Source organism: Taurulus bubalis (assembly GCF_910589615.1).
Source record: "Taurulus bubalis genome assembly, chromosome: 14".
In the NCBI taxonomy this organism is placed as follows: domain Eukaryota; kingdom Metazoa; phylum Chordata; class Actinopteri; order Perciformes; family Cottidae; genus Taurulus; species Taurulus bubalis.
The window spans coordinates 16,798,751-16,817,820 of NC_136602.1; the positions used below are offsets into that span (position 1 = coordinate 16,798,751).

The 19,070-nt window shown below is 42.5% G+C and overlaps 2 protein-coding genes across 2 annotated transcripts in view; both read right to left on the reverse strand.

Annotated features, from left to right (window-relative positions):
- Positions 1-3,668: 3,668 nt before the first annotated feature.
- Positions 3,669-6,423, reverse strand: ly6pge (lymphocyte antigen 6 family member pge; the record flags this gene model as incomplete). The annotated part of the gene is made up of 3 exons (XM_079230151.1): positions 3,669-3,862; positions 4,427-4,543; positions 6,363-6,423. 3 exons carry the CDS (start codon positions 6,421-6,423, stop codon positions 3,669-3,671), a joined length of 372 nt encoding a protein of 123 aa, XP_079086277.1.
- Positions 6,424-7,590: 1,167 nt separating this feature from the next.
- The window catches only part of tacc2 (transforming, acidic coiled-coil containing protein 2), a gene marked incomplete at its 5' end in the record, with an annotated part of 41,649 nt that continues 30,169 nt past the window's right edge, over positions 7,591-19,070 (reverse strand). Inside the window, 15 exons of the mRNA XM_079229557.1 lie at positions 7,591-8,526; positions 8,633-8,753; positions 9,088-9,194; positions 9,318-9,478; positions 10,774-10,817; positions 11,884-11,960; positions 12,048-12,188; positions 14,975-15,034; positions 15,892-15,984; positions 16,323-16,469; positions 16,860-17,013; positions 17,332-17,441; positions 17,572-17,621; positions 18,054-18,261; positions 18,379-18,436. Coding sequence (XP_079085683.1) covers positions 8,461-8,526; positions 8,633-8,753; positions 9,088-9,194; positions 9,318-9,478; positions 10,774-10,817; positions 11,884-11,960; positions 12,048-12,188; positions 14,975-15,034; positions 15,892-15,984; positions 16,323-16,469; positions 16,860-17,013; positions 17,332-17,441; positions 17,572-17,621; positions 18,054-18,261; positions 18,379-18,436 — 1,597 coding nt within the window. The 3' untranslated portion in view covers positions 7,591-8,460. The remainder of the gene's footprint in view (positions 8,527-8,632; positions 8,754-9,087; positions 9,195-9,317; positions 9,479-10,773; positions 10,818-11,883; positions 11,961-12,047; positions 12,189-14,974; positions 15,035-15,891; positions 15,985-16,322; positions 16,470-16,859; positions 17,014-17,331; positions 17,442-17,571; positions 17,622-18,053; positions 18,262-18,378; positions 18,437-19,070) is intronic.

Consider the following 19,070-nt stretch of genomic DNA (forward strand, 5'->3'; position numbering starts at 1 on the left):
TCTGCAGACGTGAGCACCACAAACAGGCTCCGGCTGACCGAGCCTGGAGACTCACGGTTTGGGTTCAGTGCCTATCCCCCTCCAGGACAATCCGTTCACACTCTCACACCTGCCTCTCAAAAGGAGAGAGTAGCAGGAGGAAGAGGGAACCGAAAAGAGAGGGAGAGAGTTTCCACATTTTTAAATAAAGTACAAACCCCAGCAGACAGCAATAAAACAGTGCAATTATTATCAGTATTGACTCAAGCCAATCTCAGTGGTCCCCTTGAGGCGTGGTTGGTCAATATGAATTGCAACAGTCTTATAGATTTGACAGCGAGGACAATGCGGAGGTCTGAAGTGTGGCTAGATTGCCTCACGGTGGAGGCTGTGTGAACTACAAGAGCAGGCATGCTGGGAAAGAAGATGCTACTGTAGGTAAGTCACAACTCACACATAGAGAGCGTTAAGTTATGCACGAAATTGTGAATTCTTATCCATTATCCAAGATTTTCATAAGCTCTCCTGTTACCAACACCGTACCGCTTGGCTTTACGTACACGCATTATATTTCATACGTTATTTAATCTTATGAGTCTCTTCAGTCTATTCACGTTGATTACATTGGCAGTGTATGTATCTTCCAGTTCACAGATGTGTCTATGCTTCTCTTCAAGCAGTGAATATCATCAGTGAAACAGATGTCACTCCAAGTATTATCATAATATGTTAACCTGGTTCAACCTGAGAGCAGCTGTGGTTTCCCAGCTGTTAGATTTGTGTTTGCACATTTAAACGTGTGGGGGGGGATTGATGAATGTAACAGTGAATAAAGACCCATCCAGCTTTACAGGAACTGTGCTGTTCCTTATTTTCAGTGTGAGGTTCAGTTTTACACTGAGATTTGTCGGCTTTAGCTTCTATCTTTATCTTTGTAATCTGCTTTCTGGATACATCCTTCAAACACATATTGTAGAACTGTGTGTCTGCTTCTCTCTGAAATGTCTTTTTGTGACAACAAAAATGCCTTCAGGGAGTGCAGTTAGAGACAGTTTGGGCTCCATACCTCTGACAGCTTGATGGAGTAGCAGCGAGGAGCAGTGCTTAGTGAAGGAGCAATTGAATGCATACTACATGCAACGGTACGTACTTTGTAAGAGCAGCGGCAGTATGAACTAAAAGTAAAAAGAAGAGTAAACTATTGGTCGTGCAAATTTCATCATAATTCATTCAAACGTTTGTTTTTTTCTTCCACAAAAATCACAAAATCCACTAAAATATTTTTTTCAATTAAAAGTACCGTTCCTTGAAGATACTTTGCTCAAGTAACAGTACTTGTGTATAAATGTACTCAGATACAAGTTAAAACAAATTTAATAAAAGAAAGTCAGCTAAATTATATTACTATTATTATTATTACTACTGCGTTTTTAACGTACAAGGCCAATATATAACAAACCTATTAATTTAAAGAAGACATTTAGGCTACAAAGTAGGAATAACAAAAAATATAGCTGCCACTTTGCAGCTGCTCACGCATCTGAATATCAATTATACAACGACCTTCCTCAGTGAAGGCCTTATTAGAATTAATCAGACAACTCAGATGATTAAATAAAACAGACCAATATAAAAAATGTAAACAAAAAGTCTATAAACACAACGGATAAGTGCACTAATTATTGAGCAACATATTCAATAACCTGCCCTTCTTGAATTAACAGCAGAAATAAATCACTTTCAAAGCAAACAACACAGATAAACAATAAACTTCAGCACCAGAATACAAAAAACAAACATATTAAAGCCGAGTAGACTACAGAGACACACAGACACACCGGGTGGCTGCACACACAACACACAGTGCTGCTCTACTCACCTGTCTGAACTCAATCTGCACGGTGAACCTTCTCTGCTAGTTCATTCCCAGTCGGCTTCGCTGTCCCAGTGTAACCATTTCCAGTGGCTCCGACACACTGCACTCCGCATTTTCAGACATTTTGAGCCGCAGAAAGCTCTGCCAAACCCAGCGTTCACCTGTTGGGTGCGTTTGATTTGGCCGGGTGGTGCCAAGATTAATTATTGGACATTTTTTTATCACTTATGCCGAATTTGAATAGATTATTTAAGTATAATATATGAATGTCCTTATTAGCTATGTTATTTCAAATGTAGAGAAGACAGAAGTGTTTTTTTTTTTAAACTTTAAAAAGTATAAGTAAACATAACATTAATTTTGTTACAGTCAATGTGAAATGTGTAACTCGTTACTTCCACCCCTGCAGTTAAGCAGTGCCAATAGTTGTAGAAATATACCCGTCAATAATGTCACGCTGCCAGCAAGAGATGAGGTGAAACAATATCACACAATAGACAGTTTTCAGCTTGTTTTATGGACATTGTCAGGTGAGGACAGAAACTATTACAGACAGGGGCAGTAACAGAGAGACTTTTACATTTTGCATTTGCATTGAATTATGAATGTCAACATTTTCATATATTTCTCTAGATCCAGTATTAGCTATGAATATTTCCTGACAATATGCTATATGCATATCCATAGTTTATTTAAATTAGTGTTATTTTCGTAAGTAATGAGGAACGTATAGAAATAAGTAAAAGAATCCACAAAAGATTTTCGTGTGCAGATTGCTTAAACTTATTATACTTCATAGTTGGTACTAAAATGTGTTACGATGCCAGCAGCTGCAGATTGTTGTATTTAATGTACATCAGACTGTAACAAAAATATTTCTTAACATGAGTTACAAGAAAATTACACAATAAACAGAATATGTCACCAAATAGACATTATTCATTTTAAAATTACATTTTCTATACAATATATACAGTCGCCTCAGGCCACCTTCTATTAAGGCGTGCTCAAACTCTGTTCATAACGTAATTATTTAAGTGACTTCAAACAAAGTGGATTAACCTCGTCTGTGTAACACACCATGCCCCGTGCATGTTAAAGGCTTATGTGGATATGTGGGAGAAGTATTTTCTCTTTGCCTTCCAAAATATCCCACACAGCTCGTCAGATATGTGATTGACAGGTAGACGGCTGACACCATCAGATTGAACTCTGGGTGCCATATTTAGCCACAGGAACATCTGCTGCAACACAAGCAATGCTGAGACACGTGGACGTGTCGGTTTAGGTGAAAAGAAAGACGGATGCAGTGAAGCGTCACTTAAAAGGTGATTAGTAAAAACACTTGTTCGTTTCATCCTGTAGTTTCACACATTGTGTCCTGAGTATCACACCAGAGTGTGGAAACGGATGAACAGCATCGCTTCCTCTTTGAATATGGGAAACAAGAAATAAATCACCTCTGCTTGATATTCTAGCACGTCCCTTAGGATCCTCTCGTTATTAGCTAAGTGAAATCCATTGAAAGACGCATCTACTTGAGTACTGCTTAATGGAGGCGATCCAACAATGTGTGTGTAATCCACGCAGTAACACCTCTAGCTCCTCCATGTACAGTAACTCCTTAATGTAAAGGCTTCTGTTTAGATGCTTAACGGTAAATCAAAGCAGAGTGGAATTGTAGATGGTTACAGTCGATACATTGTGTATAGTGTGAAATCAGGCAGGGTTATTTGGCATTTTGTGAGTAAATGAGAACACTAGTTGTCATTTGTGCTGCAGATGAAATCTTGTTGGCATCGTGAATGTGAGTCTACTTGCAAAAACAGTGTAACAACAGAGGCAGAAACAGCAGCAGGTTGTGGAGTCTTGGCAGACGGGAGGCAAAGCTGTTCACGTTGCAGTCGTCGCCGTAGCAGCAGTGAACTTTGACCCCTGGTGCTCTGTAGCCCTGGCTGTTGGCCTGACTGCAGAAAGACTTGTAGGAGCAGGACTTCATCACCCCACCTGACAAACAAATGACAGAAACAGAAGTCACCGGTGTTGCAGCTGCCTTCCACTGACCAACCAATATACATTTGATGAAACTTGCTGCTGATTTTATCTTTTTATTTTCTCACTTTGTTCATTGGGGTCACACTGTAAACACTACCACGTGCCTGACGGCAGAATTCAATCTGGGAAAACTGTTGCATCTACAATGTGTAATTTACAGACAGGATGATGGTCTCTCTTGTTGCCCCATTTTTTGATGATTAATAAGGTATATTTTATGGAAAACTCTTATGCAGGATTAAATAAATAAACAGAGTTAAATTAAATTTGTGACGAGGAATTGTCTCGGTGACATGAGCACATGGTGTCCTCATTAAGGATCATGATCTAGGCAGCAAAGCTCTTCTATTCCTTAAAAGCCTCGGACCCCCTGCCGGTGGGGTGTGTCTCTAGACAGCAGCATGCCCTCCATCAAACACACATATCCTCACACACAGATACAAATAGAGCTTTGTGTATCTGTACTGTCGGTAGAAAGAAAACTAATATCAAAGGCTACCACACTGCTGGACTCACTGTCATGGCCCACCACCACAGCGCAGGCATCAGAGTAGCTGGGACAAGATTTGGAGCCTTGCCGGTTGCAGTCGTCGTTATTGGAGCCCATACAGGTATAACATTTCAGAGCCTCACCTGGAGGACACACAGAAGAAATATTGCTCCAGTGCACGCTTACTAAAGGTTGACAATACAACATCATGGCAAGTTGAGGGGAAATAGTTTACTGATCTCTAATGCATAGTTTTAGCTCGGTGTGTAGAGATATGCAGCATCAAAGATGTCACTACCTGAAAAGCACATTTTAAATGCCAGCACTATGTCACTCTCTGGCTGACCTGGTGTTATTGCTGCAGTTGATGATGGGTGACCACCAAATATAAAAAAATAATAATCTTGAAAGCCCTGTGTTGGACGTTTTTACTTTTTTTCAAGGCATGAATAGAAAGCCATTTTTGTTCTAGACATCGGTACAAGTGGGCCAGCTGCAGCTACTCTGGCATGGTAAAGACTGCATTGCATTGTGGGGTATTCCAGATAACTCGTTCACATTTATCATAGATTCCGGTTCATTGTTAGTTAAGCTCATGCAGTGTCAAAGAAGGCCTCAACTCAGGATATTTTTACCCATCATCACCACATGATCTCTGGGTCTGATGTGCATGATACACCCAGGGATGGTGGATTCACATCTCTGATGCACAGGGAGAGAACAGTCAAAAGAGAGCACTGATTGATCGCTTCCTTCACACAAGTTGCCCCTAGCAAGCAAAGAATTAAACAAGTGCGCTCAGATTTAAAAACACATCTTTCTAAACTTTACCTAAAGCCTCAGGGGCCCTCTTCAGCACATAAAGCATGTAAATGTCTTTCTAAAGCTCTCCACAGGAGGGATCGCTTATTCGAGAACTAGCTGACCTTTGAAAAAGCAGTTGAACGCTTCCTTTTGAAAACCCCCATCCTTCTCCTAAATTCTAAAATGGCCCTTCAGAAACAAGCTTTACTGCTGCTTCCTAAGAGGATCAAACCAAGCCGGGCTTATAGGAATCATCGTGACTTCAAACATTCTCTGTAGCAGCACATATCTCGTCTTGGCCATCAAAATAACCTCCTTCAACACCAGACTTGTCTTGTATCATCCGGTTATGTTGTGCCGGACAGAAAAGTTGATCAGACGCTCAAAGTGTTGTGTCCAATCTGGTCAAATTGTCGACACAAACCAGTAATTAAACTTAGTCAGAAGCAATAATAAGTAATAAATACAAAATTAAAAATATCAGACTTTCAGCCCTTGTACAGATAAAAGCGCAACTTTAAGAGTAAAACAATAAAAACAACAGCAAACCAAAATGTATATTTGAGCAGTTGGTCTCTTTTCTCTGCTTCCTGTGGCCCTCTGTGTTGACATGACGTATAAATGCCCCCTTGCTGTTCGCACTTGACCCCAATCTATCCCCACAGCACAGCCTCCCACACATGCTATAAGTATTAGCCTTCAGGCCTATTAAGAGATTAGTTGCTGGGCTTGCATGCTAGTTAAAGAGAAGGATGACACACACAATGCAAAACTCAGGAAAATGACTAGAAAAACAGCAATTAGCTAAGATGACATCACGTAAAGTGTCAATAGAAGCTCTAACTGAATTGTTATTATTATTTTTAAACATGCAAGGACATTTTTGAAAAATAATGATAATTGCAGTTATGTCCAACAGTACCTGTCCTGACGTCTGAGAGCAAAGCTACTTTGGACAGATATTCACTCAACAGGTGCCTGCCTCTCAGGAGATGACAGAAATACAGAACAAAACGAGTGTACACACTAGTTTGGGAAATGCAAGAATGGCAAGGGAGATGAGTACCTGGAAGTATACACTAAGCAATGAAAGGTGGACAAAAGGTAGTGGGTACATCTAAAAGAGGGGGGGGAGACAACAAAAAACAATAGTCTTACTGTTGGTCGCTAGCAGGACCAAAGAAAGCAGGAGCAGCGGGCAGTACTGGACAGTTCTCATGGTGTCGGTGGTCCTCGGTGGTCCTGATCAAAAGCCCCCTGAGCTTAATCTGCTATCAGATGAGCTGATACCCCTCCTGTGCTGATTAGCAGCCCCTCCACTGGGGCCCACAGCGCTGTGTTGAGTGTCAATCGTTGCTTCTTCTGCCTGGATGGGCAAAAGGATTCGTCCTGTACTCACCGCACCATTCACCACCGTGCTGTGGCCACACCCACCCTGAGTCTGGCTCCTCCCTCTCTTGTCCCTGTCTCCACCTGATCTCTGAACTCTAACTGACATTGTGGCCCTACAGAAGTCCATTTACTTTCTTCAGTGCCAGGTTCATTTGCCACAAGATGCGTGTTGTCCTGTGATGTACGCGTGACAGGGTGCGATTAGTATTTGGCCACATTTTGCTGACGTTTATGTAGACCCCTTAAATGTTCTACTTCAGTTGGACATTTGGAAAGAATAACTCTATATTTAGAGTTACATATTACATTTTCTACATTTCAAGAACTGCAGTAAATAATTTCAGGTTGGCTGGTATCTGTCTCAATAGCCGTGCTATTCTAAATATGTTATGCCGGTCACATGTTTATTGAACACTGCACAGCTGTCAGGTGAAGTCAAGTACTGTTCAAGTTCAGGGACTCCACTCGTCATGTTATAAAGGTGTTCTTTCAAACTGGATGTTATTTAACAATTTTTGTTATTTACAAGTCGTATAGTATTATTTTCATACAAGACAGTGAATTTGAATGACCTTGAATTGTTGATGTTTAGGCTTTGGTTTGGAGGTTTGCATTCATACTGCTGCCACTTAAAGAAGTGGAAGAAGCTTGATTTTGAACTACCTATCCATTACTTTCAGTGATCCATTTCAAACTCTCACAACACGTGATAGGAAGCCATGCCCTGTGCAGCTGGGATTTTGTAGCCGGTAGTTTATGTGTTATTGTGGCTATAAATGTGCTTATCATCTGTTTTTCCCACATACCCCCTGTCCCCATGATTGGGAATTACAGAACTAAAGTAAGAGAAAATAAACCCTAAAACAAACATTGATAATGCATGAATGCATCACAATGTCAAAAGATCCTGATCACAACATCATGTATAATCATAAATAAACTGAATTGAATGTCTCGCTGGTCATGCCAGATCAACCAAACGGATACAGTGTGCTGTATTGCCATCTTTTATTGCACTTTGTAAGCAGATGCTGTACAGCAGCTGTGCAGAAAGGTTATTCCTCAGTGTGACACAACGACCACAGCAGAACTAGGACATATCCATCCACAATTAAATTACACCTGTCATGACTGAATAAGGTCACAATTAGTTTGCTTTATATCAAAATAAAATCCCAAAAAATAGTCGCACAATTTCATCGAGAAAGCTATGACAAGTATGACAAATATCTACAAGGTTACATGAGGAAAGCGTGCCGAGGATGACAGAATAACTATCAAAAATGCAGATGAATCTTTTTCATACTTGGAATTTCCTACAGTATATACAAACATATATAACATGACGAGTTCTCCTTTCTCTTCCTCATGCAGTATAAGCTATTGTGATAGTTTAAGTTCTCTCAGTGGTGTATGAACATTTTTTTAAATGAATCTAAATCTCTTTCTCAAAGTCGTATCTTTCCTCTTGTATCAAGAGCAGACAACAACAGGAACGGGTAAACAGTCTTCTCCCTCAGCGACTGTCATGGCAACATCATTATAGATAATTTAACTCACATGCTCTCATTTTCTCATTATCACACACACACATACAGACAGACACACTCATTAGTGATATGATACATTTTCTTAAACTTTAAACCAGACCCCTGATACAGTATGATACACTGACACATCAAAAATGTACAGAGTGATTCGGGGAAGTCATTCTGTTTGCACAAAGTCAGTCGGAAATGTAACGCCGAGACCAATTTTGGCCTTAAATGTCTATCAGTCCTTGGAAGAGTGTAAAATATAATTGTGTGTCCTCCCAAGGCCGCTCCTCTTCCCTGTGAGATTTGGCCTGGGCGTGTTGTGGTCGCTAACTCCTCCCCATCTTGGCGATCAGCTCATCACAGATCTTTGTCAACTCCTCGATCTCTTTGTTCTATAAAACAATTGCAAAAATAGCAAATTTTATACTTGTCCGCATCAATATTTTTTGAATGATTTCACATCCTTTTACACCGGAGGACTGAGGGATTCGGACTGACCTTTTGCTCCAAAGTGCGCTCCAGAGAATCCACCTTCATCTGCTCCTTCCTCAGACTGGCCTGGTGGGCGGCCTGCTCCTGCTTGGACTTGACCCGCACCTGAGCTATGTCTGCATTGGCCCTGCGAACGCACAAGTGATACAATGACAATCAAGTCTATTTATATAGCACCTTTAAATACAGAGTTTGGAAAGTGCTCTACAGAGAAGCCAAGCATAGTCATACATAACGACAATGCCGGTAAACAAAAAAAAACATACCATAAAGGCAATGAATAACATTTTTTTTTTTAAATAACCAAAAAGAGCAAATGGAATATAAAAAATTAATAAAAAATAAACAAACAAAAACAGCGGAACAAAAGAACGGCATAAAAGGACGTGTAAGTTGATGTATTTTCCATTGGAGGAAATAACACCGTCATGGTGGAATAAACTCGCAATAGTGAGACTCACCTGTCTAGTTTCTCCTCTGCGTGAATCTTCAGAGCTTGATAGCGCTGTTCCTCTTTGCGGACCCTGGACAGATACTCCTGAGCGCATTTCTTCAGAACCTCTTCATTCTGAAGGGAGTGAGAAATATTTGTATTACTTGCCATAAGGATTGTCAAGATAATTTTCAGATGAGTTACACGGCCGGTTATGCTGAAAAGACTCATTAGTTGTGAACAATGTGCGTCAGTCACCTTGCGGAAGCCCTCCAGTACGTCTTTCATCTTCTCGTAACGCCGGAAGAGGTCGGCCAGAGACTTTTCCACGGAGTTGAGGTCGGACAAGGCCTGGTCCTTCTCCAGGATGAGCTGCTGGATGGTGTGGTGGGAGAGAGACTTCTCTTTCTGGTCATCCTCTGATGGGCACACACAAATATACTGTTGATCAGATCACCAGTCGATATGTACTAACTAAAGAGTCTGCTGTACTGGGCACATATACCGACACACATAGGTACAAACACACACTTGATCTTTGACAATATATTTAAATGAATTTGTGGGTTAGTGTGATTTAGCAGCCTTTTATACTACACTATATGAGTATTTCTGAAGCATGCAAACCAAAAAAAACACTGAACAGTGGGAAAATCAAAGACACCTGTAAACCATACAAACAGAACTGGCTTCCAGGTCCTTCAGTATTACATGATAAAGCTTACAAAGTATTTTAGCCTCCTTCCAGCTTTCCCTTTAATTTCCTGTCACTAGCTTAGACATGACCAACCTGCTTAACTTACTAATACTGCATGAAGGACTTCCGCAACCATCTACAGTGCAGGTGTGCATGTAAAGGTTCTCAGTACGCATATGTACATGTGTATGCTCCATTTAATATCAGCAACTAAAGAATTACATCAAGTAAATGGCAAATTACCTGTTTTACTCATTAAACAAAAAAAACATACAGGATGAAATGCAACAAAATGGACAAACAAATGTCACTGGATGAGATGAGGAAAGTGAGCACATCTGCTCCCCTCTCTGACGGACGGGTGGAGAGATGTGAGCTGACACAAACAACTGAAGGAGAATTCTGCGTTACTCACCTGGCATGCCTGTCAGGGTTATCAAATAGTAAGGGGAGCAAAGATGGGAGCAGAACAGAAAAGAATGGACTGTGTTAAGTCAAGCTGGGAGGGGCAAGACAAGTGAGAGAGCCGAGTGTTAGACACAGGCAGATATAGATTGTTCCTTTTTTGTGACAGTGCTTTTAATGAGAGTAAGAAATTAGACAGCAGTGGAAATCAAATCATCAGGTGCTAAAGAAGGTGAGAGCAGGAATAATGCAGTGTGAACCTGCAACGGGATTTAATGAGTTCAGAGAAGCTGAACACGCGTGGGCTAAAAGTGAGCACTTCCCCTCCAATGACGTCAGGATTTAGTCCATATCCAAACATGGAAGCAAGCGCATGGCAAAGCTAGCTTGAATGATAAAAAGAGTACTTAATTCTCTGAAATCTGTGGCGCACAAATACAGTATATATTGCTCAGTTTGCAAATAAACAAGTGTAGCAAAAAGTGGGGAGGTCGGGGAACAAAAAAAAAAGTTGGTTTGAAATAAATGTCACAGTAATAAAAAACACAGTAACTTGGGCCTGTGCTCGGTTTTTGTTAGCAACTGAGCACCTGTACTTAACACTAAACTCACCTATCATCTGTGCAATCGTCCTCTCATACTCGGCAACAATCCTCCTATGGATGAAAAAGTGTGGCTCATCAGTATATGGAAAGGGTTACATCACTATGACAAATTATTTCATAAAACTTTGTTTGGAGGATGTTTAAATACAAACATATAGCCTGACCTGGTTGGATCTGGCACTTCTGATTTGTGCTCTCTGTCATAATTGCTTTTAATGCGTTCATATGCTGTAAATATCTGATATTAAAAAGTCCAAATTAGGTGCAAAATGTGCAATAAGATACTTTCTTAGAATTCAGGTAAATGACACTGCTCTCCAGCCGTTAACTTCAGATAATAGGATTACTGAGTAATTTAAGAGTTTTAAGCGCCCTAAACTAGCTTTATATCTTTTATCTGTTTGCACTATGTCCAGTTTCCATCCGAGTCTTAAAGCTAGAAGTTCCCCCCACACTCAGAGCAGCAGGGCCCAATAGGAAGCCTTGTTTTGGCAAAAGCAGGTTGCCAGAGAGGTAAGAGGATTGATTAGCCATGCCTCCCCTTAGCCTCTTAGCCCCTCCTTATCCTGAGCCCAATCAGCCAAATGAAGTAAGCTCTGTCTTATTCACACCAACTGAGCTGTGGCCAGCTGGACCCACACACCACCACCTGCTGACAGAGAACAAGCCCTCGTATCTCCATCTCCTTGAACCTATATTTGTCGGACATGTATTGATCATCTGGATACGTAAATGTAAGTGTATACAATCACAGTTTTAAGATATTGATGTAACCCAAATGACACCTGAAGGCCCTTGAAGATTTTCTCATGGATAATTGACATATATCATAATCATCTATTCTCCACCTATAACGCTCATCCCGATAGTAGGACTCAGATGGACTTCTTTAACTGGCTCTTCACTCTGATTAGCTGTGACTTTGTTTTACACTTAAAGCAAGATAAACCAATTGGTAGGTTAAACGATGATGGGTGGAGTCTGACAACAAGACACGAAGCATCCTGACAGAGTACCACTGAACAGACGCACAGGGAGGCGTTAAGTCCTTCCTCTAGTGTATGGGTGGAACCTCACAGTGATGGACGTGATGACAACCCAAGGTGCTACTTCCTACCTCATCTCCCCCACTTCCTGTCGGCTGTCTTCATACTTCCTCTGCCACTCCAGCACTTCTTTCTCCTTTGTCACGATCTGAGGAGGGTGACAAAACAGTTAAGTGTGTGATGTACTGACAGTGGTAATGACTTTTAGGATAAAAAGAAAGAGTTTAAAGCGTACCTCCTCTCGTGCGATTCCCAGCGAGTGGTCCAGTTCTCTGGGCAGGTGGGGACTGTCCCCTTCGATGTAGCTGGTGGTGGTCCTGGTGTACAGTGAGTTCTTGGACACGGCACTCTCTATCGGAGAAGACACGTCTTTGTGCTGCTTCCAGGAGCCAGCGGAGAGGCGGGAGAGGAAAGGAAACATAACCAGTTACAAACCAGACCGAGCCAAAGATGGGACACCCTCACCGCCGGGGCCTGAATCAAACGGCAAGGCAGCATTTAACTACATCAAAATGTAAAACACTCCAAAAACATTATGTAAATGAGATAGGCTGGTGATGCTCCTGAAGACTTGGTCAGCTGCCACATGATTGGATGAAACAGTCTTCATTGCCACAGTATTAGCCAAGTGATTTGGCTGATGCTGCCCCCAGCTGAGCAGTCAGGAGCCTGAATGTGATTAGGTCCAGGCAAGGTACACAGGAAGGAGGGCAGCAGTTGATACAGCAAGGGCTGCATCATATACAGGAGAGGGAGGGGAAGGCAGCGGACTGGGCAGCATGGGAAATAGATGTTAGTCTCATGGTAAAGCGTATTTCAACATACTGGTCTTACCTGTTGTGGCTAGAATCATAGTGTGAACTGTTACAGCAATGCCCCGATTATTTTACTATTACAAAGCCTTCATTTGAGGTGAACTAGGGACTTTCACAGGATTTATCAATAGAAAGACTTTGGATACAGTGTTGCGGTGTACTGAGAGACGCTACATGTGACCATTGCAACCTCCGACTCTACCAACACCACGTCCTCACACAATTCATCATATCAAAATACAAAAACCATCTTCGTTCTAGCACCATTTTTGTTCCCCTAAAACTATGCTCTGAAATGGATTTGGTCATCCTTGTGAGAGCTGGATTACGGGAGGATTTGATGAAATGGTCTGGGCTCACCGGGGACAAGGAGCCTGAGATCTACTAATATGCTGAAAAGAGAGTGTTTGGTCTGGCTAGAGCAGTAAATCCATTATTCCACTGAAGGTAAAGACCGGTCGAGTTCAGGTAACCATGAACCTCTTTTGCTTTTCTTCAGGTGCTCAGTGGGATTACCCTCCCACTTCAGTGAGGGTTAAACAGAAACTTAAAGAGAATCTGCCAAAACTAAAGTGCCGGTATGACTCACAGTAACCTATATTTTAGAGGTCTGTTTTACAGAGACAATCCTAGTAAAAAAAAACATTAAAATGCCAGTACCATCAATTTTAATAAAGTATAATAAAGCAACATCCGTTACACTGAATACATGTGTGTCCTTACTGAAAGTACATTGGCTGCTGCTTGAGGGGGCGTGAGGCTCCCATTGACCACAACACAAACTGAAATGCCCCCAGTCCAATTAGTCCCATAAAACTAACCACAATTTCTAAACTACAATACTATCCTGCCCCAGATCGACTGTATGTCTGTACACGTGTTTTAATAATTTTATGAAACGCAAGGCCCACAAGATGTAAAAATGCAAATGCCCCTTTTGGGCACAATTACTAATAGTCCCTCTGTAGTGCATTTTGCCCATAGAATGTATGTAAGCAGTGGATGTAGAAACCGTCACGTCACCCAGTGGTTTGTGGACTGATGTTTTGAAGTGTCAAGTGGCCATTTATGGCGACCAAAACGGTTAAAATGAACTTTTACAAACTGAAAACACACTATGAAAGGGTTCAAGAAGAAGAAAGTATCCTTTATTAATCCCTTTGGGGAAATTCTTCTCTGCATTTGACCCATCCCTGGATAGGGAGCAGTGGGCAGCCCTGTGAGGCGCCCGGGGAGAAGTTGGGGGTTCAGTGTCTTGCTCAGGGACACTTCGACATGTGAGCTATGGGGGGACTAGGGATCGAGCCGGCTACCTTGTGGTTGCGGGACGACCACTCACCCCCCTGAGCTACAGCCGAAATGCAGACAGCTGAAATGCAGACAGCTCTCAGACCAGAACACTGTGATGGCTCCCTGTCAATCACAAGGTACATTTGTACTCTAAATGGGACCATAATTTCCTGACGGTATATCATAAAGTGAGGTGGTAAATATGTATGGTAATTTTCTCATCGAACAATTTTCCAATTTTCCTTATTTCAAACAGATGAGTCTCCCCCAACTGGCTATTATAAAGAATGCAAGGCACTTAGCTTCATTTTTCACACCAGGAGGTTGTTGCATGAAATTACCACAAAGTAACACAAACAACAAACAACCAGTCCTAGGGCAGTTTTGTACTAGGTCTAGTACAAAACTCCTTTACCAGACCTCCTGGATCACACGTCAAGTAAACTGCAAACATTTTAAAACACCTACTGTCGACTTGAGGAAAAACTACTTAATGTGAGCAAAACAAAGTGAAAACTGAAGACACAAGACAAGCTACTTCAAACACAAAAGAGCCCATTAGTAGACTATTACACGAGAGATAATATACATAACTCCAGAAAACACAACTTAGACAAATTCGCTCACAGGGACAATATACAGCTAAGGTACCGGTAGGCTAAACTGTAGCGAAACCTAGAACAAGATCTCAGACTTCTGGGTTCTACAGGAGTTTATAGTTTACAGTGCAGTCTGTGGCCATATGGACAATTGTTTTGGCTCTGTACTCCAGCACTAGGTGAGTATAGGGCTGAGGCTTAATTAAAGGGCATTTACATTCAAACAGCATCTGAGGAGCTCTGTACAAAATTGGAGGTACTGTGTTTTAAAGGGCTGTGCTTCCTACACTCACCCTACAACACCTTCATTCACCATCAGCCCTTAACTCTCATAGTTACTTTAAATCTAGTGTGCTGGTGCTCTGAGCCAAACACATTGTGTTGATGTCCAAATAGTTGGACTGCACTGTAGTTGAATGAAGGCCAAGACAGATCAAAGGGCTATATGTTCCTCTTACTTTGAGTAAGGGTGAACCGTTGATATTCCACCGCCGAGTGCTGGGTTTCTTGAGTCGAGACTGTAAAACGTGTGGGACAACAGCATGAGACGTAGATGGAAGGAGGAGCGAGAAGTGACTGCCCTGCTCCAACTCTTAATAGAGTTTTTCTACTGACCATACAATGTAGATTCACTACTGATTAAGCAACACAATTTCACTCCCCTTCTTCTACTGTATGAAGGCATCGGCTGTTTCAACACAATCCCTTCAACCAGCAACATTACCAAGTGCTACCTAACATTCCAGCCAAACTTGACACTGTCACCTACCTGATGGACCTGGTTGTTAGTGCTGTTAGTCTGGAAAAAGGACCAAATCACAAAACAAGAATGTGACTGGGATTTTGGGGTGATGACCTCAAAGCATCAACAAATACATCTGGGAGAGTTATATCCTCATAACTCCTCAGCAGCTGATATAATCTACTGTGAGACAGTCCCAGTCACATTCATGCTCATGTAAGCTTCTCATGAACAGGCAACATGCATGTTGCCCAACATGCATTATAAAGGCAAGGGACTAAGAAGGCACAGCACTCTGTCGCTGAGGAGACAACCTGGAACAGCTCGCTGCTAGTCGGGGAGGGAGCTTCACACCTTAAGCCATGTTCAAGATTTCATATGTGGGGGATTGTTGAAGTCTGCGAATGTAGCGATGCAGCCACCATGTTGATAAGGCCATGAGCTCACAGTCACTCAGAATTGTGTGTTTAGAAGGGAGGGGAGGCAGGCTGAGACACACTCATGCACGCACACCTACAGCCACACACACGTGCTTTTCACACACACCTGCTTTTCTATAATCACTCATTCAAAAGATGCATCTTTCTTCCTACACACACTTGCATACAGCAGGTGCAGGTCTCAGCGCAGTACCTGGGGAGTTACAGTGGTGAGGGAGGGGCACTGAGAGATGTTTTTGGCTACCTGCAGAGCCTCTATCCTCAGGGCAGCAAGCACCAGCTCCTCCTGGGCCGCACACATGGGGTGGTTGGGAGGGGGATTGATGGATTTCGGGGGTAAGGAAGGGGAGGTTGCGGCCCAAGGATGAGAGAGCAAAGGGAAAACATAGAAACTTGAGTTGAGCGCACACACCATCGATCTATTTTACACAGTAAGCTAAAAAACCTGCAACTGAGGCATAGGAAGTGAACAATGGGAAAATGAAAAGGCAGGATGTAGTAAGGTGATACAGTGAGAACAACGTGAAAAACACACACAAACGGCTATACGGGTCACAAATTGGCCACAAGATGTCAGACCTATAAGGTTCATCAAGAGGGGTCATGTCTGGTCTGTCAACACACCTGTAGTTTTTGGGCGAATGCGGTGGGGTTGATCTCAGCCAGGTCAGGCTCCAGGTACTGCAGGAGGTCGTCACATTCAGACAGCCTGTCTAACAGAGGCATGGCCGGGACTGGAGCAGGGGCCTCCACAGGGCCCTGGTAAGGGGACTACAGGGGCACCGGGAGTAGGTAGGAGGGCAGGGGTCAGCATGGCAAAGCAAAGCGCTGAGTGTTTGAGTGGCAGCATCGGGAGCCGTGTCACTGCGTTCAAGCTGGGAAGCTAGTGTGACGGGCTGGCTATGTGTCATTGGTGACAAGGCTTTAATGAGAATCACCCTGACTGATGGCGCTCATGTTGGGAGGGCCAAGTCCCGGCCTTCAGTAAAGCATGTGCAGTGTGGCATTCTCCCCCCTCGAGACTTAACAATGACACGTTGTAAATTCTACAAAATCAAAGCTCACAAATTCTCCGCATGTGATGGTGACAAGACACAGCAATGACAACATATGTGATAGCTGCTCGATGAGTTTGAACGTTTACACAAGCATTGGGCTCACCTTCTCATCCCTCTCTGAGCTCTGTGTTCGGCTGAGTGCCTCGCTCTCTCTCTTCCGGCCCTTGTCCCCGGCGGAGCCCTCGAGACCGGGCCGGGAGCTCAGCACCGGTGTCTTCATACCAGCTGTTATCTGGGCCTCCATCTCCTCAAAACTCCTGCTCAGAGTGAGAGAAAGAGAGGAGAGAGGCGGGGGGTGGGGCGAGAGAGGGACACGGTGTGTCATTTACTGTATATGATGGATGAGAGTGTGAATGAAAAAGTTGCTGGAGCAGCTGAACTGCATGCATTATGCAATCCAAATTATTCTGGTTCACAATTAGCAAAGTAGATAGTTTACCGTACCAGTAAAGCACTGACAAATGTAAGACTCTGTAAGACTTACAACATTATACAGAAAACATACAATGTCTGAAATGCTAAACGATAAATACACAGAAATAAACATGAAGCAGAGCAGTAGAAGTGTGTTGTACCCTGTGCAGGGGGAGCTGGGCTCAGATTCATGTGCACACGAATTCTTGGTTAAGCCGTCAGATACTGAGTCCAACTTCAAGTACAAAGACGGCTTCTTCACAGACAGTGGCTACAAGACACACAAGGGAATAAAACATAACTTTCTACTTTGAAATAACGTATATACACAACAAACCATTCTTAATAAAGAAAGCAGCAAACATTTGATGAATTCTCTAAATAACATAAAAAATACTCACAGGCGAAGCAGTGCCAAGCTTCTCCATGTACTCAATTTCATAATCTTGCACTGTCACGGAAAGACAAAACAAAGTTTGAGAGGCAGAAGAAGAAATGGAGAGGCATTACAGCCAGTGTAGAGCTCTGCACTGATGATGTCAGAGGCAGAGGCAGGGCTGTCTGGTAATTATTTCATCTCTGACCCAGATGAGTTGAGCCACACAGCCTCTGGGAAAAGGAGGCTCTTTTAGAGGTCACAGGTCACTAGAGAACTGGGCCAACAGGCGTATTTCACTGCCACAACAATAATCAATAGCATTGCTGGATGAATGAAGAGTAAAGGGGATGGTTGCTGCAAATGATGGTTCATCCAAACATAAGCTTTACATGTCCTTTAAGCACCGCCTGTCTGCGGTATGCTTTGATCTCGGTCAGCACTCTTTTGAACACAGGTGGCCCGGGGCAGAAAGAGGACTCAGAGAGTCAGACAGCTAAGCCTCACCTGGAGTCTGGAGAGGAAGACTGTTCTCATTAACAAAGGAAGTAAGGTCGCATGGCTGAGGGAAGTCTTGCTGGTCAGAGGTCAGATCTGCATCCATGTCGACCAGGGTGGCCCACTTGTGGCTGGTGGAGGAGGCCAGCTTCTCCTCGTCTGTGGCGTGGTCGTCCTGTGGGCGGAGGGAGGGAGTTTCATCAGCGGACGTAGGGTCCTTCAATACAAAGAAGGTGCCAGTGACGGAGTCGGAGGGAAGAGGGAGAATTGCAGGCAGACGACAGTGAGAGACTCAAGTGTACTGAGAGATGTACAGGTATGAAGATTTAGGTACCTGGGATGGGTCAGACGATGGGGATTTCTTTGGCGACCTTTTCACTCTGAAAGTATTACTGAGAATAAGGAAAAAAAACATAAATTGTCAAGATCTAGAGTCACTCAGTACACAACTTTATTAGATCCATCGGCCACTGTCGAAGACCAAGTATTGTGTACTAGCGTCGCATCTCCAATGTGTGTATAGTTGCAAATACTGAAACGTAAACCTGGTTGGGTACAGCTGCTTTTTCATAACGTGATAACATAATGACATGGAGTCACAGTACCACTTACTGTAGTCTATGCGAGGGTGTAATGAACAGAAACAGTGAAATGTCCATGAGGAGGGTTGAATCTAGTTAGTACCTGCAGTCAATAGTAGTGGTAAAGGAATGTAATGTTATGAATAGTTGACGTTTCACACAAATAGACTAATAACACAGATACCATGTGTTTGTTAATATAACAGGTTAGTTAGGACATTGATGCATGATCTATTAATGTAGATTAACTGTTAGTGCCTTTTACTTTTGTTACTTTAGTTTTCAATTTATATATCCCACAAAACCTTTAAATATAAAAGGATTGGAAGTTCCTGTATATCAATTTACAACACAATGCACTATCCTATTTCAAACTATTAATTTACTAATAAACATATCTGATTAATCTGAGCAGAAAATGTCTGCACCTTGTCACATAAAAATG